This window comes from Sorex araneus, chromosome 2, assembly GCF_027595985.1.
Source record: "Sorex araneus isolate mSorAra2 chromosome 2, mSorAra2.pri, whole genome shotgun sequence".
In the NCBI taxonomy this organism is placed as follows: Eukaryota; Metazoa; Chordata; class Mammalia; order Eulipotyphla; family Soricidae; genus Sorex; species Sorex araneus.
The window spans coordinates 34,632,356-34,655,569 of record NC_073303.1 but is presented as its reverse complement, the minus strand read 5'-3'; the positions used below and the strand labels follow the sequence as shown (position 1 = coordinate 34,655,569).

Genomic DNA, 23,214 nt, shown 5'->3' with positions numbered 1-23,214 from the left:
GTGATCAGAACATGGGCGGTTCGTCACTGGGCCCCGGGAACCCAGCACAATGGGGCTCTATAGATCCTCACTGACAATTCTGGTCCTCCAGAAAAGCCTGCCCCTCCCCGCCCCCAAGAGGCCTCCCTTTCCACAGGGGCGGTCAACTGCTGAGGGTGTCACTGAGGATGCCAAGAGGAGCCCAAGCAACTCCAGGCTGAGCACATGGTGTGCACAGAGGCCTGGGTCTGACCTCACCCCAGCAAAGTGGGGTGTGGCCCCTCAAATCCAAGCCAAGCCAAGCCTCTGAGCTGAGTATGTTGTGGTCTGAAATAATGAGGCTGACACAGGCTCCTCCTGGAAGAAGCCCACAGCAGTGGAACCCAGCTCAAGCAGTGACGCCACCGTGAACCCAGAGAAGCAGGCGTTGGCTAACTCAGATTTCTCATCACGTGCGAAAAGAGTTTCGCTGTTTATAAACATGAGAATACCGAGAACACCAGACAAAGGTAATTCCCCCAAACACAGATTTATTTTACCCTGACCCGACCCCATCTGCATCCCAGTCAGGGCAGCCCTGATTCGGGAGGGAGGGAGAAAGGGGGGGGAGGGAGGGGAAGGAGAGAGAGAAGGAGGAGAGAGAGAGGGAGGGAGAGAGAGGGAGAGATGAAGAGAGGGAAGGAGGGAGGGAGGGAAGGAGAGAGTGAGGGAGAGGGAGAGAGGGAGAGAGAGAGCGAGAGGGAGGAAGAGAGTGAGAGTGGGAGCGGAGGGGCTGGCAGTACCCCCACTGGTGCCAGAAGCGGTTACCTGCCGGTACCAGAGGACCGGGTCCACCTCTGCCTGTCTCCCACACTCAGCACCGACCTTGGCCTCGGGGGTCTCCTTGCCAAGGTGGCCGGCCTCACTCAGCTTCACTTTCAGTCCCTCGGGGCCCTGGATGGGGAGTTTGGACGCTTCGTCCAGCTTGGGAATGATGACGGACTTGGTGGGGTCGGGGCCCGGCTCCTTGGCCTTGCCAGGCCCCGCCTTGACCAGATCCGTCAGGCTGGAGGCCTTGGTGAGCGTGGGCGGGACCGACGGCTTCTGCTTCCACTCCTCCTTGAGCGCAGCCTCGCGCTCCTTCAGGCCCAGCTCTGGCTTCTTGTCCAGCCCGCGCTTCTGCTGCTCCTCGTACTGCTGCCGGTAGGCCGAGCTGGTGCTCAGCAGGTGGCCGTGGTAGCCCTGGTCTCCGTAGCCGTAGGGGGGGACGTAGGCGTACTGGTTGTAGTACAGGGACTGCATATACATGTTGGGGCGCTGCTGAATGACGGACGGCTGCTGGCTGGAGCCACTCAGCTCCGGCTTCTTCTCTTCGCACGGGTCGGTCTTCCCCTTCCCCTCCCCGCTCTCGGGCTCCTCGTCCTTTTTTGTCTTCAGGGCCGGGTTCTCCCCTCCTGTCTGGCCACTGGGGTTCAGAGCACCTGGGCTGGACTGTGCGTAGCTGGGAGAGTAGTAACTCTCGAAGCCTTGGTAATAGGGCGAGTCTTTGCTCGGGGGCTGAGTGGGGAAAAGGGTTTTCTTAGCACAGTCCTTGACCAGCTGCTCAGGGTCCTTTGATTTGATGCTGTCCACTTTGCCCTCCCCGTCCTCCCCGGCGTCAGAAATGTCGGAGTATGCGGGGCTGCTGGTTTTGACAGAGCTGCCCTCGGCCCCGTTCTGGGTGACAACATGTAAGGGTGTCATCGGCTGGGTGGGGGTGGTGCTGTCCAGGCGGCTGCTGCCTCCGATGGAAGGGCTGGGGGCATTGTCGGTGAAGCTGTAGATCTTGTCCGCTTCAGCCTTGATGCTCGCCAGGCGGCTCTGGTGGGGGTCCGAGGACCCGTTGAGGAGTCCCTCCACTTTCATCCCATCTCCCGCTGCTTCCCGGAACGGACTTTTGCCTTCCTCAGCTCGACAGGCCTTCCCCGGCGTCAGAGGGCTTTCCAGCTCCCGGGCACTTTCCTTCTTCTTTTTGTCCTTCTTCTTCTTGTCCTTGGCAGGCGTCAGGGTGGGGCTGACAGTGAAGGGCTCCCCCATTACGGTGGGCTTCGGCTGGATGGGCTTGAGCTGGGGGCTGCTGGGTATGGCTTGCACCACGGTGGTGGCCAGGCCGGAGGAGGAGCCGGGGCTGGCGGCTGTGAAGGCGGCGGTCTGGAAGGCGTAGACCTGCTGCGGCGGGAGGGCGGGGGCGATGGGCCGGGCTGCCTTCAAGCTCTTGGCGGGCATCTTTTCCGCCTTTACACTGGCGGGTTTCTTACATTTCTCCTTTTCCAGACACTTCCTGTCGCTGGAGTCGAAGGCATCGCTGCTGGTCTCGTCCATGACGGCGGGCCCATCATCTGAGCCGTCGTTGGAGGAGGCCCCGAGGTCAGGGTCCACCTCCCCACTCAGCTTCTTCTTGCAGAGGCCTTTTGTGATGAACTTGCCGGAGGGAGAAGGGCTGTGGGGCTCGACGAGTCGGACTTTGGGGGTGGCGGAGCGGGCAGGGGACAGGGAGCCTTTCTGTGCCACAGACGCACCATTACAGCTGCCAATCTCAGTGTGGAGACCTGGTTCCTCCCCGCACTCACTGTCCCCGTCCGCTTCTGTCTTGCTGTCGTCATCTGTGTGGGCATGAGCTTGGTGATACTTTAGTCCATTGATGTGCTTGTACTTCTTGTTGCAGTTTGGGTGGGGACAGTCAATGAGGACGGGGGAGGGACAGTTTCTGTCTACAACGGCGGGTTCCACCTTGGTCCCAGGGAGGGGGCCAGTGGCTGACCCCATGGAATTCGTGCGGATACGTTTGTTCCCCTTGGAGTCCTCTGAGCTGGAATTCAGCTCCATGTCAGAGAGAGGCTTGCTTTTCCGCTTATTTGCCGAGGAAGGGCTGGCCTTGACCTCCTCAGTGGTGCTGCTGGCAGGCGGGCGATGCTCAGAAGAATTCTGGCTGCCCCGGCGGCCTTTGCTGTTGGCGCCTGCCCGGGTTTTGCTGCTGCTGCTGCTACCTTTGCTGTCTGAGGCGGTGGCAGCCTCACTGACTGGCGTGTTGCTGTTGGGCCGCATACGCTTGCCCCTGCCCCGGCCATTGCGCATTTCTAAGTCACTGGTGGGGGAGTCACAGAACCTTGGCAAGGGACAAACAGGATAATTAAGACAAAAGAGCTTCAAACCTGAGTTTAGCTGCAGACTCCAGAACTGCCTGGATGCAGCTATCACTTTCAAAGACACTGGCTGCTAACGGGACCTCGGACCTGTGGGAGCTGCAGCAGGGGCGAGCTCCGCGGCTTCTGCACGCTGGCTCTGACCAGCCCCCACACCTGGGCTTCCCACACCTGGCACACAGAGCCTCCTTCTCGGAGAAAGCTGTTCTGTGCCATTCGTTGAGAAGTCAGTCTGAAGGTACGAATATAAGTTGGAAAGGTCCTGAAACCCACACTGTCTAGCTTGAAAGCTGAAAAAGGGGTTGGGGAGATGCTCAAAGTGCTGGAGCACAGGTTTGTCATGCAGGACCCCTGGGGCCGACCCTGATATGACATGGTCCCCTGGCACTGCTGGGCCTGAGCTCCTTTGCCTTTGAACACTGCTCAGTGTGGACCCAAAACAACATAAAAGAAATATCTGAACACACACACACACACACACACACACACACACAAACTGAAAAAGGGGCCAGGGACACAGCTGAGGGGAAGAGTCCATGTCTTAAATGCACGAGGCTGGGCAACCCCCCTTAAAAAGGATGAATAAGACCCAGCATGTTCTGGCATTTAAGTTTCTGAGAGAAGAGCTGGGCGGTGACTCAAAGGGCTGGAGCACATTCTTTGCCCAGATTCAATCCCTACCTAGACCACAGAGTACCCCAACTTTCCCCCCCTGAGAACAGCTTCTATCAAAAAGCTATCACTAGGCCAGAGAGACAGTACAAAACTTGCCTTGCATGTGGCTGACCCCAGTTCAACCCCGAACACCACATGGTTTCTGCCCACACCCCTGCCCACCCAGCAACACTGGGTCTAGTCCTTGAGCACAGAGCCTGGAGTAGCCCCAAGAACTACTGGGGGTGGGGTCAGCAACCACCCCACAAATGGGGGAAAAAAAAAGTGTCCTCAGTGAATATTTGTTCATCCAGATGCTATGATCTTGGTCTGATGGTAGAATCTAGAATTGTATAATTTCAGATAAAGTCTTAAACAGGATCTCTTCCCTGTTCCAGCCCACCTGTCAGTCCCTAACTCATTTACTCTTGAGTGGCAGGTGAATGCCAAGGGCTCCCTGGCCTCCACCCCATAATGTGCTGGGGCTTTTAAAAAGCTGTTGGACTCGAGCAGCATACAGGGAGAAGGAGTGAGACATCAGGGGGCTTACCTGGGAGGTGCCCAGTCATGCCTGGTGCAGTCTAGAAGTGTACCTACGTATGTCTTATTTCTCCACGTTACATTCACCACCAACATCCCTGTAAGACAAGAAGACTCGATATAGACACGGGGACGCCGACTGGTCCCCAAGATAAGCACTTCCCAGAAGAACCACTCCAACTTCTAGAGGGAGCTGAAGGGCTGCTCTGGGTCCTACTGGAAACGCAGGATTGGGCCGGAATGGCCCTGAGGAGCTGCCGACTGGAGCCCGGTGAAAGAGGCACTTACTGCAAAAATTCTGTGGTCTGATAAAGGCAAATTTTCTTCTTGTGGTTTTATTTTTGCTTTTATTTTTTTTGGGTTGCACTCTTGGGAGGTGTTCAGGGACCATATGTGGTGTCAGAGATCAAACCACAGTTGGCTGCATGCAAGGCAAGAGCCTTAACTCCTGTATTATAACTCTGTCCTCAGGCATATTTTTTCTTTTTTTTTTTTTTTTTGCTTCTTGGGTCACACCCGGCAATGCACAGGGGTTTACTCCTGGCTCTGCACTCAGGAATTACTCCTGGCGGTGCTCAGGGGACCATATGGGATGCTGGGAATTGAACCTGGGTCGGCCGCGTGCAAGGCAAACGCCCTACCCGCTGTGCTATCGCTCCAGCCCCTGGGCACATCTTCTTAATTAAAAAAAAAAAAAAAAAAGTAGTGGAGGTAGAGAGAGTACAGTGTGTAGGGTATAGCCTTGCACGTGCGGAAACCAGAGTTCAATCCCCAGAACCCCATATGGTCCTCCAAGTCCCCCCAGGAGTGAGCCTTGAACGCAGAGCCAGGAGTAAGCCCTGAGCAACTGCCTTTCACATAATCATCCAGGTTTGATCCCTGGCAGCCCACATGGTCCACTTGAGAAGAGCCAGAAGTGATTCCTCAGTGCAGAGCCAGGAGTAAGTCACACTGAGTACAGCCTGGTGTGGCTCAAAAATAAAAACTACGGGGCTGGAGAGATAGCACAGCGGGTAGGGCGTTTGCCTTGCACGGGTTCAAATCCCAGCATCCCATATGGTCCCCTGAGCATGGCCAGGGGTAATTCCCGACTGCAGAGCCAGGAGTAACCCCTGTGCATCGCCAGGTGTGACCCAAAAAGAAAAAAAAAAAACCAAACTAAAACCCACCCCCCCCCCAAAAAAAACCCCTCATATACCTACCACCCAGCTCAATGTATTTGTAAAATTTTGTGCCATATTTTGCAAAGCACTGTGGCCTTTATTTTCACATTTCCTATTGATGGAATCATTCTGGGAGTGCAGTTTTCATTTTCTGTTTTCCTTTTAGGCAACTACCCAATGTGTGCAAGACAAGTGTCTAAACTCTTGTACACTGTATAACTTGACCACAATTTATATTTATCCTACTGATGACATTCAGTTTCTCAGTATCTTTTTTTTGGCAGGGCGCACACTGGTGGTGTTCTGGTCTTACTTATGAATCCATACTTGACGATCACTCCTGCTGGGCTCAGGGGATCATAGGGGGTGCCGGGATTGAACCCAGGTCTGCAGTGTGCAAGGCAAGCACCCTACCTGCTCCAGCCCTAGTTTTCTGACACATTTTGTTCTTAGATGACATCGGAACAAATATTTATGACACATTCATTTCATTTAAAAATACTTTTGAGAACCTGGGAGGTGGCTCAAAAGACACCACGCAGTCCTATCAGCACTGCCAGGGAATGAAACCTCAACAGAAGGCTGGAAGGAGCTTGAGCACCACTGGGTCTGGTCCCAAAACAAACAAACAAAAAACTTTCCAAAAGATAATATAGTCTACTTCAAAAAATCAAAAGGTAGCAAACAAACAAGAACCAAAACCACAACAGGGGCTGGAGAGCCAGTACCAAAGGAAGGGCACTTGTCTTGCAGGTAGCTGACTCGGGTTCCACCCCCAGCACTGCCTAGGGTCCCCTGAGCAGCAGGAGAAGCCCCAAAACATACCCCAACCCCCCAAACTTAACAAACTCAGATATAAAGTGTTCTGTCAGTGTTTACCCCCATCTCCCTTTGTCTTTTTTTTGCCACACTCAGGACTTACTTCTGGCTCTGAGCTCAGGGATCACTCCTGATGGGCTTAGGGAACCATACTGGGTGCCAGGGATTGAACCTGGGTCAGCACACATGCAAGACAAACGCCCTTCTCGTACTCTTGCACCAGCCCCTTCTTATGTCACTGTTCTCAAGTCTTCCAGTTGCCCTACTCGGAATCATCCATCCCTGCCCATGTATGCCCCCTGCCAAGATCTATTTATAAGGAAATGTATATATATTCTGAACCAATACATACAATGCTCTGTCCCCTTTTCTTCACTCTTTTCACATAACCACATATTTTTTTTTAATTTTTTAAAAATTTTTATTAAATCACCATGTGGAAAGTTACAAAGTTCTCAGGTTTATATGTCACTTATACAATATTCAAACACCCATCCCTTCACCAGTGCCCAAATTCCACCACCAGAAACCCCAGTTTACCCCCCGCCCCCACCCCCTACCCCCTACTGTATAACTAATGAATTTCACTTCAATTTTTCTTTACCTTGATTACATTCCATAATTCAAAACAAAACTCACTATAGTTGACATAACTCTCTCTCTCTCTTTTTTTTCTCTTTTTCCTTTTCCATTTTTTTTTTTTTAATTTTTCCCCCTCATCCCCCTTCCTGCGCCTCATAGTATGGTGTACTCCACGCCACGTTGGCCAGCGATAACCACATATTTTTGATTACATGAGATATTTCACTGTTTTCAAAAGCTGAATTAGAATGATTTTTTTTTTTCTTTTTGGATCACACCTGGCAATGCACAGGGGTCACTCCTGGCTCTGACACTCAGGAATTACCCCTGGCAGTGCTCAGGGGGAACGTATGGGATGCTGGGAATCGAACGCAGATTAGTTGCGTGAAAGGCAAATGCCCGACCCACTGTGCTATTGCTCCAGCCCCTAGAATGGTTTTTAAAATGTACCATGATTTATTTTATTGAGCCCTAGTGGTGAACACTTTGGTTGACCTTTTCCTAATGAATTATCAATCTTTTTCTTACTTGTAACTCTCAATATATTAGAAAGTCTTTTTTTCTTTAATACAAACCATATATTTTCTTTTAATGTCATTTGCTAATGGTGATTAAAGCTATGTAGAAATGAATTTATTTTTTAGAGAAGTAAAACTGCCTTGAAACTCAGAGAAATGAGAGAAACAGAGACACATGTTCAAGAAACACAGGCTAGGGCCCGGAGCAATAGTATAGCGGGTAGGGCCTTTGCCTTGCATGTGTCTGACCCGGGTTGGGTCTCCGGCATGCCATATGGTTCTCCAGCACTGCTAGGAGTCATTCCTGAGTGCAGAGCCAGGAGTAACCCCTGAGCATCACCGGGTGTGACCCTCCCACCAAAAACAAATATACAAACAAACAAAACAAAAAGAGAACACATGCTTTGCCAGAGTTACCAATTTTCTTTCTTTTTTTTTTGTTTTTTTGCTGTACCCACCTGTGCTCAGGACTTATTCCTGATTCTGTGCTCGGGGATCACTGCTGGCAGGGTTCTGGGGACCTTGTGGAGTGCTGGGGATTGAACATGCAAAGCAAGTGCCCAAGTCACTGTACTATAGCTCCCATTTCAAGGTCTATTTTCATTTTTAAAAGTTTCATTTTTCTGGGGTCACACACAATAGTGCTCAGGGATTGAACCAGGTCACCACAGACAAGGAAAGTGTCCTACCCACTGTACCACCACGCCAGCGCCATTTATCAATCTCATGGATTCAGAGGTTTTGTCTGTTTCAGAAGGCACTGTCCTTATGGGTTCTTTTAGTATTTTATATTATTCTCCGGATTTTTAGTTGTTTTTTTATCTGACCTCATCTGGCAGTGCACTGGGGACTCCGTGATGTCAGGGCTTGAATCCAGGCCTCTGATATATGAGCAAGAGATCCACTTTGAGCCACCTCCTTGGCCTCTACGTTGTGATTCCATCTTCAATCAGAAGACTGGAGAGACATTACAGGGTAGGTACTGAACTAACCTGGTTCAGTTGTTGGCACCACACATTCCCTGAGAATGCCATGAGCCCTAGAGGGCCCTGAGTACAGCACTGTGGCACCTCAAAGCCCTAGCCTCACAGAGCCTGATAGGCACTGCATCTGTGGGCCCGAGACCAGCAGCTGCTGCCTGCCTGAACAGGAATCACCCCCAGGGACTCCGAAGTACCACCTGGGAGAGGTCCTTCTTACATAAATCTTGGAATGATTTGGCATTTCACCTGGTATAAAATGGAAAAATTATGTTACAGGCCTCATGCATGAAGGTACCGGCAGAAGAACCCAGGTGTGTGTAATCCCATCAATGGCCAACATCCAGAGAGACTTAAAAGCAAGCTCTCAGAAATGCGTGGCCGCAAAGCGGCCGCGTGATATCTTCAGTCTTCTTCTCCCTCTGGGAGAAACTGGCAATCTTCTGAGAGTTTCCTGCCCACATGGGACAGCCTTGCAAGCTTCCCATGGTGTATTCATATGCAAAATTCAGTAACAAGCTGGATCTCATTCCCCTGACCCTGAAGAGCCCCCAGTGCAACATCGTTAGGAGGGCTAAGTCAAGATGGACTTCTAAGGTCTCAGGGAAAGGACAAAATGAGATGTTACTGAGCCCGCCCGAGAAATCGGTGATTAATAGGATTTCGTGATTTCATGACTGTGATAAAATGGAAAGGACTTGGAGGTGCACTGCACTAGGGAAGCTCCCAAGGAAGATGCCAGTGGCGGGACTGAACTCAGGCTTCATGCATCCAAGGCAGAGTCTAACACACACTCTAGACCTCAACTTTGGGAGTGTTCTAGAGTTATCCCAGCAGTGCTCCGGGGATCTTATGTGGTACTGGGGATGAAACTGGGACCTGCCACATGCAAGGCAAGAGCCGTTCCCCAGTACTACTCTGGCTCCTCAACTTAATTTTCTGATTTGTTTTTGGGAGTTTTTCCTACAAAACTTCTATTGTTAATACCAGAGAGATAGTACAAGAATTAAAGTGCTTGCCTTGCACCCCACCAACCCTGGTTTGAATATGTAACACCACATATAGTCCCTTAAGCACTGCTGGAGTCAATCTTGAGTACAGAGCCAGGAACAACCCCTCACTACTGTTGGGTATAGTCTCCATCACCTCCCAAAATAACTTTTTGTTAGTTTGTCCTACTTGCAGTACTATCTCTCTAGTCCCTAACTTTATTTTTGGCCACACCTGGCTGTGCTCAGGGATCACTCCTGGATCAGCTCTGTGTGTACATTTAAATGTACACATTTCCAACCCAGAGCTATACGGTGAGTCCCCTGAGCCCCACCAGGAATAGTCCCTGAGTTCAGAGCAAGGGGTACAGGAGTAAGCCTTAATGCATTGCACAACTCAAAACCAAAAACAAACAAAAAGAGTGCCACTTCTGGTGCTTATTTTAACATATTTTTATTGTTATTCAGGTAAAAACATTTTCTAGTTTATCTGGCAATTTCTCTCTCTCTCTCTCTCTCTCTCTCTCTCTCTCTCTCTCTCTCTCTCTCTCTCTCTCTCTCTCTCCTCTCTCTCTCTCTCTCTCTCTCTCTCTCTCTCTCTCTCTCTCTCTCTCTCTCTCTCTTTGCTTTTTGGGTCACAGCCGGCAATGTACAAGGGTTATTCCTGGCTCTGCACTCAGGAATTACCCCTGGCAGTGCTCAGGGGACCATATGGGATGGTGGGAATCGAACCCGGGTCGGCCGCGTGCAAGGCAAATGCCCTACCCGCTGTGCTATCACTCCAGCCCCTGGCAATTTCATTTTGATCTGGGGAAAAGAGTTGTCAATTTTTCATGATCCTGGGGATTTTCCAGGTATCTTTTTGTTACTGATTTTTAACAGAATTCAAGCTACTGAGAGTATCCCGCCCGCACTGCAGAGCCTGGCAAGCTACCTGTGGCATATTCGATATGCCAAAAACAGTAACAAGTCTCACTATGGAGAATTACTGGTACCCGCTTGAGCAAACTGATGAACAACGGGACAGTGCTACTGTTATATAATTTCAACCTGTTTAAATGTACAAAGAATACAAAGTTGTCCAACCTTAGTTTAAAAAGACTCATCAGCGCCCTGGAAATCTACCTTCTTCAAGCAGAGTGACCCTTAGTTGTACCCAAGGCTACTCCCTGCCTGCCTAGCCCTAGACTGCCCCAGTAACCACTGGAAGCACGTACATCCCACTCTGGAAGCAGTGGATCGAGACTAATCTTCATCTTTCTACCAGATCCCCATTTATTTGTCTCTTGCTCTATATTCCATGGGAACTTCATCTTTCAAGTTAGATACTGAATTTTTCTGTTATTTATTTTTGATGCTGGAATCACACCTGGCGGCACCCAGACAGCACTGGTGCCAGGGACAGCTGCAGCAAAGTATATGTCTCTGGCTGTGGAGTTGTCTGCATGTAGCCAAGCTCAGTGCAAGTCATAGCACCCACCAAAGGTCCCCTGTGTCCCACCTGGAGGGGGCCCTACACAGAGCCAGGAGTACACCTTGAGCACTGTTGAGTGCAGCCTCCAAGTGCCTCTCCCCCCCCACCCCAAGTCCAAAACCAAAAACTACCCATACAACACAAAACCATGCGGCTGTGCACTGTCTCTTAAGATTTCTGAATTCTAAGACTCGGGGTGGGAGGAGTCTGGGAAGGGAGCAAGGGGTAGAGCACAAGCTGAGCACAGGCTGGCTACAGTTCTGGTGGCCCCCATTAAAAAGGTTACAATATTCTAAAAAGTACCTGCTCTAGAGGCTGAAGAGATAATACAGGTGGTGGAACACTTGACTTGATTCTGGCTGACCTGGCTTTGATTTCCAGCTCTCTCTATGGTCCCCCTGAGTGCACCAGGATTAATTCTGAGGACAGAGCCAGGAGTAAGCCCTGAGCATCAGTTGGGTGTGGCCCCCAAACAAAACAAAACAAAACAAAAATACCTGTTGTTATTCTCAAGTGGTGCTTTTCCCTCCGAGCACTCTTCTGTTTCAGACCTTTTTGAGGGGGTTAGGCTGGACTGGGTTGTGCTCAGGGTGTTTTTTGGGTCTCATCATGCATCTGCTTTCTTGTTTCCAATCTTCCACTGATTACACCTGTCTGCAGCAGTCTGGTCTGTTTTCTTTGCCTTGTGAATTTATACCTAAAAATTGTACTCCTTTAATTGGCATTTGAATGGGTCCCAAAGGGACATAGTGGGAGGTAAATGCATACTTTCATCTACAGTGTCCAACCCTAATCTGGATTTACTGACTCCTATTCAAAGCCTGTCAGTCTTTCCAGCTATTTCAGTACATTTAAGGTGACTGCTCACACGTTTTTTTTTCTTTGTGTCTGATTCTTCTAATTTCTATTTTCTCTGACTGCACATTAAAACATTTTCAATGACTATATTTCAATGACTATTTTTCATCTTCAGGATTCAAAATTGGTGAATTTTTATACATATGTACTATTTAGTTTCCATCAACACAAGGTCCTCAAATGGCTGGCTTTTGTTTTTGGCTCTGTATTCAGGGATCACTCCTTATGGATTCAGGGGACCATAAGTGGTGCTGGGGATCGAATTGACAGTCCATGTTGTGCAAGGAATGTGCCCTTCCACTATACTCTCTCTTCAGTCATGTGGCCCGTTTATAGCTACATTCATTTCCCTTCTCTGTCCATCCCCTTCTTTATTTCCTGGCAATCACTATCGTGTTCTTCATTTCATTACTGTCATTTTAAGAATACCAGATATGTGGAATCTACAGCCTAGAAACTTAATTTTTTGCCCCACTTGGTGATGGTGGGGTGGGGGGAGGAATTGGGGGACCATCTGGGGTTCCAGGGATTGAACCTGGATCAGCCATGTGTAAGGCAAGTGTCTTCCTATTGTACTATCTCTCTGGGCCTTCGAAATACTTTATTAAAAACAATTTTAGGGGACCAGAGAGATAGAACAGGATTAAGGCTCTTGGCTTGCATGTTATTTCAATCCCAAGTACCACATACACTCTGAGCACTGTCAGGAGTGATCCCTGAGCACAGCTGGGTGTGGCCTAAACTAAAAGGAGCAGCAACAACACTCCCTCCTGGGTTGGAAGAGGTGACTCAAGTGACATAATAGCAGTGGGGGAGGTCCAGGGCATATTGGCTGTGGCGGAGGTGAAGTAACTGCATATAAAAGCCATAATCATGAACGCCATTTGAAACCATATGAAGAAAAAACAATTTTTGTTTTAGATTCAATGGTAGAGTATACACATTGCATTGTTCATAAGGGTTTGGTTCCCAGCACTACTCTGCAGAAGTGGGCCACCAGGGTCACAAGCTGTTGTGTGGGCAGGATCGACATGTGGTACTGGGGACCAAACCCAGAGCCTCACACATGCAAGGCAGGTTTTACTTGAATCACATCCTTAGCCACAAATATTTCAAAGTTTTATAATTTGTGGTCCTTGAGCCATTTTGTGAAATTCTTTTTTTTTTGGGGGGGGGTCACACCCAGCATTACTCAGGGGTTACTCCTGGCTCTGCACTCAGGAATTACTCCTGATGTTGCTTGGGGGGGACCATATGGGATACCAGGCATCAAACCTTGGTTGTCCATGTGCAAGGCAAATGCCCTACCCGCTGTACTATCGCTCTGGCCCCCAATTCTGTGCATTTCTTGTAGGAGTTGTTTCTTTTATGGACTTTGTTTTGTTTTTGAGCCACAGCTGGTGATGCTCAAGGGCAACTCCTGGTTCTGCACTCAGAAATCACTTCTGGCGACTAGCACACATCCAAAAGAACAAAAGCAACTGCTGTTGGAGAGGATGTGGGGAGAAAGGGACCCTTCTACACTGCTGGTGGGGATGCCGACTGGTTCAGCCCTTTTGGAAAACAATATGGATGCTTCTCAAAAAATTAGATATTGAGCTCCCATTTGACCCAGCAATACCACTGCTGGGAATATATCCCAGAGAGGCAAAAAAGTATAGTCAAAACGACAGCTTCACTTATATGTTCATCGCAGCACTGTTTACAATAGCCAGAATCTGGAAAAAACCTGAATGCCCTAGAACGGATGACTGGTTGAGGAAACTTTGGTACATCTATACAATGGAATACTATGCAGCTGTTAGAAAAAAAGGAAATCATGAACTTTGCATATAAGTGGATCGGCATGGAAAGTTTCATGCTGAGTGAAATGAGTCAGAAAGAGAGAGACAGACATAGAAAGATTGCACTCATCTGTGGTATATAGAATAACAGAGTGGAGACTAACACCCAAGAATTGTAGAAATAAGTACCAGGAGGTTGACTCCATGGTTTGGAGGCTGGCCTCACATTCTGGGGAGAGGGCAACTCAGAGAAGGGATCACCAACTATAATGTAGTCGAAGGCCATGCGGGGGGAAGGGTGTTTCGGGCTGAATGTGGGCTAGAGACTGAGCACAGTGGCCACTCAACACCTTTATTGCAAACCACAACAGCTAATTAGAGAAAGAGAACAGAAGGGAATGCCCTGCCACAGTGGCAAGGTGGGGTGGGGGGAGATGGGATTGGGGAGGGTGGGAGGGATGCTGGGTTTACTGGTGGTGGAGAATGGGCACTGGTGAAGGGTGGGTTCCCGAACTTTGTATGAGAGAAGCATGAGCACAAAAGTGTATAAATCTGTAACTACCCCCACGGTGATTCACTAATTAAAAATAAATAAATTAAAAAAAAAAAGGCCTTTCAAGGTATCAGTATCTTATGTGTACTTATAAGTTAATGTTTATAAAACTCAAAAATTTTGCTCAGCATAGTGTGTTAACAAGAATTAACAATTAGTTATATGCCTGCCAAGTGGGTAGGCTAGGGGGTGGCAGGGATTCTGAAGACACTGGTGGTGGGATTAGTGTTGTAACATTATATGTATGAAACAGTTCTATTACAAAAAACTTTGTAAATCATGGTGCCTTGATTATGAAGCAATAAATATATATTAAACACAAGAAAAAAAAAGAAATCACTTCTGGCAATACGTAGGGATTTTATGGGATGCTAGGAACTGAACATGGGTCAGCCATGTGCAAGGCAAATGCCCTCCCTTCTGTACTATGGCTTGAGCTCAGGAGGACTGGACTCTGTGTATTCCAATGAAGAAGGGAGAAGGAGGGAGGGGAGGAGAAAAGAGAAGAGAAAGAGAAAGAGGAAGAGGAAGAAGAGGATGCTCTATCGTTTATTCTAAGAATCTGCACCTTTGCCAAAATTCAGTTGAGTATATTTGTGATTCTGTTTCTGGGTTCTTTGTTCTACTTTGTTTTGGGACCACATTCAGTGACACTTGGAGCTTACTTCTGGTTCTGTGTTCAGGGATCACTCAAGAGACCCTATAGGGTGCCAGAGATTGAACCTGGATCAGGTATGCACAAGGTAAGGACAGTACCCTACCCACTGTACTCTCAGCTCCACCCCACAAAATTATTTTTTAATACTATCTAATATTCAGCTGCAAAGAAAAATGTATTTACTAGTTTTAGAAGATTTTTTGGTAGATTTTTCTATGTATGACATCTCTGCATACCTTTCTGTCCCTTTACTTCCCCTTTATTATTGATGCTATTCCAAATGTCCAGTGGTCAAATTCTGCGTGCTCTCACACGTGGCTGTTGAGCACTGGGGATTGCACACTTCTGTGGTGTGGACAACGAACTGGTGACGTTGGGATGTTGCTGGGGATCAAGCTTGAGACCTCATGGCTGCTAGGCAGGGATTCCACCACCGATCCCCCCCTCCCCAGCCCCCCTGTCCTGGTACGCCTTTTCTTGTCTGACTGCACTATCTAGACTATGTGGGACTACGATGAACAGAAGGAGTGAGAGCAGATATCCTTATATCCTTGCCTTCTCCCTCATGGTAGGGGAGTGAGCAATTTAGTTTTGATTGTTAAATATTATGTTCAGGGTTTGCAAGATGACTCAAAGGACTGGATGGAGTACAGGCTCTGCATGCAGGAACCCTAGGTTCAACCCCAAGCCCTGTAATCTCATGTACCACTAGGAGCGACCCCTAAGCACTGCCAGGTGAGGCATCCAAACAAAGCAAAAACAAAAACAAAAACCCAACCCTCCCCCAACAAACAAAAAAGATAATCTAATATATAATGTCCAATTCCATGCCTGAGATAAATGAGGCAAAAAAAAAAAAAATCCTGGAAACTTACCGTCACATTGTCCCTTGAGTCCTGGACTCCTTCTTCTGTAGGTTTTTTGTTTTTCTGGGCCACATCCAGTGGTGGTTGGGGGTTTCTCCCTGCTGTGCTTAGACCATGTGATGCCAGGGGTTCCCCTGAATGCAAAGTATGGTTCCAGCCCTCTGAGTCCTGGCCCAGGAACACCTGCTTTTCTCCACTTTCCTTAGTTTTGTTTATAAAGTATTATACAGGGCTGGAAAAAGTAGAATGGGTAGGTAGGGTGTTTGCCTTGCTTGTGGCCAGCCCGGAGTTGATTCCAAGCACCCCATATGGTCCCTTGAACCCCGCCAGGAGTGATCCCTGAGTCCAGAGCCAGGAGTGTGCCCTGAGAATTGCTCAGTAGTCTCCAAATAAACAAACACAAAATGTCTGGTATATTAAAATCTAAGGTGGGAGAAACAGGGAAAAAGTATTCCCGCTCTATTTCCCCCAAAGCAGAAGGCCTGGTTAAAATTTACTGGCCATCGTTCTTAGCATTAGATTTCTATTTTAATTCTATTTTGCTTTGTGACCATTCGCACTGGTGTTCTAGGGGCCATGCACTGCTGGGGATCAAAGCCTGCCTCCTGCAAAGAAAGCATGCGCCCCAACACTCTGAGCCATCGCCCTGGCCACAGATTTCTATTTCATAAAGACCTGGTTTTGCAGGCTCTTTTGGGGTGTGAGGTCTTCTTCCACCTAATTGCCTAAGATACTAACCTAAATAGTGACCTGTGCACTAGAAGAAATTTAGGAAATCAGAGTTCTAATAATGAACCAGCAGGCAGCTTGACAAACTTGTTCATAGAGCCTGAAACATCCTCTTTCTACTCAGTTAACTTCTTCAAGTTTCCTTTTAGGAGGAAGATTGGTGTTGGTGATCTTAACTTTCTGGCTTCAGGTTCTGTCTCCGTATGGGGCATTTTCAGTAGCTGGTTTCTCCTGAGGAACTCATCTCTCCTTTTTTTATTCCAAGACTTGGGAGCCAGGAAGCCCACAGCAGCAGAGACTCACATCTCTTCTAGTTTCAGTCCATAGAGACAGCTACTCAGCTTTTTTGGGGGCCATGCCCATCAGTGCTCAGGGGCTATTCCCCCGGGGGTGACCCTATGTGGTGCTGGGGACTGACCTGGAGTCAGCCGCCTACAAGGCCTCACCTTCTGTACCATCTCTCCAATGAGACAGGTTTTCTGTTTTTGAGTTCCCACACATTCATTTTCACTTTATATAGTTTACTTTTCTGATCCAGTGTTTGGAGCAGAGAGGTATTATAGTTTGAATAGAGTAGATCATCTAGCCTGATCTCAGTAAAAATTTCAAGAAACATTCTTTCATGTATGTATCAAGAGGCTGGGAATTTTATTATTTTTGAAGTCAATGCATTTTATTAGAAAGGAGAGGAAAGGTGATGTGTTGTGGCCTGAGAGCTAGGACAGAGGTTAAGGTATTCCTTGCATGTAGCTGACCTGAATTTGATCACCCAGCATCCCACAGGGTACCCTGAGCCCCACCAGGAGTGACCCCTGAGCACTACTGGGTGTGGCCACCAAACCAAACAAGTGACCTGTTTGCGATAGAACATGGGTTTCTCCAGAGGGAGGGTAATCCCTAGGACTACAGCAAGCTCAGCCTCTCACACAGAAACACCTGCCCCTCTGACTGAGACTCGCCTGGAGGAGTCCTGCGAGCGCGCCGGGGAGCAGCCCTCCCTGGAGAAAGAGGATCTGGGCACCTCTACTTGGGATGCAGGTGAATGAATGCCAAATCTAGGCATTTTCAAAATTAACTTCTGTTTGCATTTAATGGTAAAAAATGCAATAAAATATGCCAATAAAACACTGTTCAATTCATCATTCCTAATGCCTTTCATCTGTGTTCATATCCATCTTAGATGTAGAATGCTATTTCTTTTGGTTTTTGGGTCACACCTGGTGGTGCTCAGAGCCTGCTCCTAGGCTCAGGGTACTTGCGGGTGGTGGGGATTAAATCTGGGTCAGATGTGTGCAAGGCAAGCACCCTACCCATTGTACTATTGCTCTGGCTCCATTATTTAAACATTAAAAAATCTCTGGATGTAGAGTCAGAAAAAAAAACTGGGGAGGGCAGTGTTCTGAAGAGTGGTATTTGGGACACACCTGGCTGTTTCAGGCTTTACTCCTGGTTTTGTGCTCAGGATATCACTTATTTATTTATTTACATTCGCATCACCGTGAGACACAGTTACAAAGCTGTTCGTGATCAGGTTTCAGTCAAACAATGATCCAACACCCACTCCACTACCAGTGTCCATTTCCCACCACCGAAGACCCCACTTTCCTTCCCGCCACCCCTCTTCCCCCAGCCTGCCTCTATAGCAGACATGTCTTCTCTCTCTCTTCTCTCCTTTCTCCAGGGATTACTCTGGTGACACTTGGAGAACCACATGCGGTACTAGGTATTGATCCCGTGTCAGCTGTATGCAATGCAAGTACCCTACCTGCTTATTATTGTTCTGGCCCCTAGGCTATGAAAATCTTAATCCAAAATCTTGCTCTGTTATAGTGTAACTTAGGGCAAGGTTATGAATTTCAGATTTTTAATTAATATTATAGAATTGAAGCAGAAATTTTCAAAACCTATGAATTAACAGCAGAAAACCCAAAAGAGGTTTGGAAAGACAGTACAAGGGAGGGTGCCTGCCTTGCAGCAGCTGACTCAGGTTTGAAACCCTGAGTCCTGCTATGAGTGATCTCTAAGCACAGGGCCAGGAATTAGCCCTGACCACAGCTGACGTGGCCCCCATGACACCTTCCAAAAAACTGAAACCCAAAGACAGTGCTTAGATAAAATTATGGTATCTGCCAATTCTTGCCATGGCTTTAAATAAGAGCTTATTATGACCCTGGTCTCTTTAAAATCAGATTTTAGAATGCTCAGATAAAATCAGATTAGCTAAAGGAGCTGGAAAGAAAAATTATACTACCAGAAAGTCTAAATCTAATGAAATTATATGAGACTGGGGTTGGAAAGAACTTTGGTTTAATCAACTGAATTTTATTTTAGTGAGAGAAAGGAAAATGTTTGGGTTACACCTAGTGATGATCAGGAAATCATGTAAATGCCAGGGATTAAATTGGGGTTTGTGACATGGAAGATTAACTGCTTAAACCTCAGTATTATTTTTTTCTGGTCTATTCAATGAATTTTTTTTTTTTTGGCGGGGGTCACACCCAGCGATGCTCAGGGGTTACTCCTGGCTCTGCACTCAGGAATTACTCGTGGGACCATATGGGATGCTGGGAATTGAACCCAGGTTGGCTGCATGCAAGGCAAACGTCCTACCCACTGTGCTATTGCTCCAGCCCCTTCAATGGTTTTTTTTTCGTTTTGCTTTTTGGGTCACACCCGGCGATGCACAGGGGTCACTCCTGGCTCATGCACTCAGGAATCACCCCTGGCGGTGCTCAGGGGACCATATGGGATGCTGGGATTTCGAACCCGGGTCGGTTGTGTGCAAGGCAAATGCCCTACCCGCTGTGCTATCACTCCAGCCCCTTCAATAGATTTTTAATACAAACATTTGCATACTGTCTGTTACATGCCCCGTGCTTCTACATACAACCCCTCATCAAATATTCACAGCCTTAAGCAAAGTTTCAGACAAATGAAGCCATAAACACAAGGCACATTCCTCTCGACAATCCTGCCACGTAGGCATGGTCAAAGCTATTCTGTAAATAAGAGAATAAAAACAAGGAAAAGGGGGACTGGAGGAAGAGTTTAGGGGTTAAGGCACCTCCTTTACATGCAAGCCTACATGCTTAAATCCTCTGTATGTCCCCTGAGTACCACTGGGAGTCACTCCTTAGAAAAGAACCAAGTAGCCTCTGAGAACTACTAGGTCCCAATCCCCCTTCACCCTACAACACAGAATGGCTGAGTAACTATCAAAGACCTTCATTTTAATGGACACACACACACACACACACACACACACACACACACACATACATAAACGTGCACAGGTTTAGATTTTTGGGCCATATGTAGAGGTGCTCAAGAATCATTCCTGGCAGGTGTCAGGGGGCCATACCTGTTTGTCAACCTGTTGTACTAATAGACACATCTTTAGTGCAAAGCTATGTTGTTGGTAGTGAATCTGATTTTTAAAAAGAACACAATGTTACTTTATCTGAGGGCTGGAGCGATAGCAATAGCACCGTGGGTAGGGCGTTTGCCTTGCATGCGGCTGACCCGGGTTCCATTTTCAGCATCCCTTATGGTCCCCCGAGCACCACCAGGAGTAATTCCTGAGTGCAGAGTCAGGAATAATCCCTGAGCATCCCTGGATTGTTGGGTGTGACCCAAAAAGGAAAAAAAAAGTTACTTTATCTTCATTTGATTATTTGCAGTTCCAGGATCAAACCCAGGGTCTCAGACATATAAGGCAAGTACCTCCACAGCTGAACTACATCCCAGGCTCTATAAACAATTTAGATAAAAGACACGTATAGGGGCCAGAACAATAAAAAACAAACAAAACAACAGGAAGACAGGACTACAGGAGGGGCAGCCAGAGGGGAAAAAGCACAGAATTCTGATGCCCTTTCAGGCCCTCTGCATCTTAATGGAAAAGGAAAACCTTCCTCAGAAAGCAATTACTCTAAAATCCTCTCTGGCTATGAGCAGAGTGCATTCAAATGGCTGTTTCTTCCCAGAGATGGGCTGCTGATTAGCGCAACCAACTTGATGGGAACTAAGTCCACTTATTTCTACACAAGGGAAGACTGAGAGCCCCGCATTAACAAGGGCAGAAGAGCACCACCCGACACAGAAAGCAGCCTGCCAGGAGAGGGATGCTATTCCCGCTCCCACTCCTGTGACAGCCGGGCAGGGTCAATGCGTATCAGTCTGTCTTCTTCCTCTGGTCTCATCTGCAAACCTGAGCAATGACGAATAGGCTGAAGAGACCAGACAGAGTGATGGAAATGGGAGAGAGGAAGAAGAAAAATTCTAATACTGGAAAAATAAAATGGGGCATACTGAGGGCTTACTCCTGCCTCTGTGCTCAGGAAGCATGCCTGGTGACGCTTGGGGCACCCGAGGCAGTGCTGAGGATCAAAACTGGGTTAGCTGCATTGCAAGGCAAGCCCCTTAACCACGGTCAATCTATCTGGCCCCCATTCTACTTTTTTTGCTTTGGGGGGGTGGGTGGTGATGGATGTGGGCAGGGCAAACCCAGCAGGGTCAGAGGCTAGTTCTGGCTCTGTGTTCAGGTGTGAGCCCTGAATGTAAGTGGGGGTCGACATGTGGTGTTGGGATCTGAAGTTAGAATTCAAGGCAAATATCTTTTTTTTTTTAAATTTTTATTAGTGAATCACTGTGAGGTATAGTTACAAACTTATGAACTTTCATGTTTGTATTTCATTTACATCCCTATTTCATTTACATTAAATGTGTAAATGGGCACATTTACATTACCAGTGCCCATTCTCCTCCACCAATGTTGCCAGTATCCCTTCCACCACCCTCCCCTCAAGGCAAATATCTTAATCTTTAATGTTTCTTTTCTTTTTGGGTCACACCCAGCGATACTCAGGGGTTACTCCTGGCTCTGCACTCAGGAATTACTCCTGGCGGTACTGGGGGACCATATGGGATTCTGGGGATCGAACCCAGGTAGGCTGTATGCAAGGCAAATGCACTACCCACTGTACTATCACTCCGGCCCCAAATATCTTAATTTTTGTACTGTCTGTGCCCCACATCCATTCTGCTTTTATAGATACGTTTAAATTATTTCCCATCTGGGAGTATCACACATGAAGCTGCTGCTATAAACATTCTTACATGTCTTTTATTGTTTATAAAATCTAGGATTGGCATTACTGGGCATAGAGTAGATGTATATTTAGCTAATGGGAGTGTAAATTGGTTAGGTGAGGTGTTTGGATTTTTGTTTTGTTTTTAATGACGCCAGAAAGGTTGTACAACAGTTAGGGCACTTGATTAAGAGCCGGGGTGACTCTTGAGCACACAGCCAGGAATAGCCCCAAGCACTGCCAGATATGATCCACACAATGCCCCCCCTCCCCCCAATCATTTAAAAAACTAGGGAAGGAGAGGTAATACAAAAGGAGTGATTCCTGAAAGCAGAGGCAGGAATAATCCCTGAGTATTGCAAAAAAAGTTTGAGACAGTTCAACGGACAAATCTCTTACTTTCCTTGTACTGCTGGTGAATGTGTAAAGTTGAATCAACCTCGAGTGGCATTATCCGTCACAAAGCACATGTTCCTTGAGCCCACAAAGTCATCAGTAGGTACTTTCACCACAAAATATACTGCCTAGGGGCTGGAGCGATAGCACAGCGGGTAGGGCGCTTGCCTTGCACGCGGCCAACTCGGGTTCTAATCCCAGCATCCCATGTGGTCCCCTGAGCACCGCCAGGGGTAATTCCTGAGTGAAGAGCCAGGAGTAACCCCTGTGCATCGCCGGGTGTGACCCAAAAAACAACAACAAAAAAAAATACTGCCTAACCCACAATGCCCAAAAAGAGAGGGAGAGAGAGAGGGAAGGAGGGAGGGAAGGGGAGAAGAGAAGAGAAGAGGAGAAGGGGAGAGGGAGAAAGGGAGAGAGAGAAAGAGAGGGTGGGGGAGAGAGGGAGGGAGGGAAGGGGAGAAGAGGAGAAGGGGAGAGGGGGAGAGGGAAAAAGGGAGAGAGAGAGAGGGTGGGGGAGAGAGAGAGGGAGAAGAGAGAGAGAAAGAGAAAGGCAGGGGGTGGGGGTGATGGGAGGGAACCTGGGAAATGTACGTTGGTGGAGAGATGATTGTTGGAATACTGTATGACTGAAATCCAATCATGAACAGCTTTGTAATGATCTAAAAAAAAAATAAAATATACTGTCTGCTCGAACAAATCGATGAGCAACGAGATGACAGTGACAATGACAAAATGAGCAAGGTACACTCTGCAGCAGCTGTGTTTATAACACCAAAAGTGGGAAACAAATGAAATATTCTTCAATGAAGACCAATGAAATACAGTCTTACACATTCACATAATGCAATACTCTGCAGAGTTAAGAATGTAGGAGACATGGATCTATTCCCGGTACTACATATGGTCTCTGAGCACCTCTAGAATGACTCCTGAGTATCAAGCTGGGATTATCTCTGAGCACTTCCAAATGTGGCCCCAAACAACTATACAACTATAAAATAATAGGAAAGAAATTTTTTTTTTGGGGGGTCATATCCGGCAATGCACAGGGTTTACTCCTGGCTCTGCACTCAGGAATTACTCCTGGCGGTGCTCGAGAGACCATATGGGATGTTGGGAATCGAACCCGGGTCGGCTGTGTGCAAGGCAAACGCCCTATCTGCTGTGCTATCACTCCAGCCCCAGTAGGAAAGAAATTCTAAGATATGTGTGTGTGTGTGTGTGTGTTCATGCGTGTGCGGGGGGGGGGGGGGGGGTGGGGGGTTGGGAGATGGGAGCAAAGCCCAGAACATTTGTGGCATAAGTATATATAAAGTATATGAATGTTTGTTTGTTTATAGTACATAGATTGTCTCTCCCAGGGAGGGAAAATGGGTGGCCAGGATTCAGGATTCAGGGGAGGGAAACTTGGTTTTCAC

General features: G+C 47.7%; 1 protein-coding gene across 2 annotated transcripts in view; it reads right to left on the bottom strand.

Annotated features, from left to right (window-relative positions):
* ZNF609 (zinc finger protein 609) overlaps window positions 1–23,214 on the bottom strand; it is a 170,124-nt gene that overhangs the window by 6,494 nt on the left and 140,416 nt on the right. For both annotated transcript variants that reach the window (XM_055126450.1, XM_055126449.1), the window contains 2 exons: window positions 4,345–4,432; window positions 787–3,103 (listed from right to left, as the gene is read on the bottom strand). In XM_055126450.1, coding sequence (XP_054982425.1) covers window positions 787–3,103; window positions 4,345–4,432 — 2,405 coding nt within the window. The remainder of the gene's footprint in view (window positions 1–786; window positions 3,104–4,344; window positions 4,433–23,214) is intronic.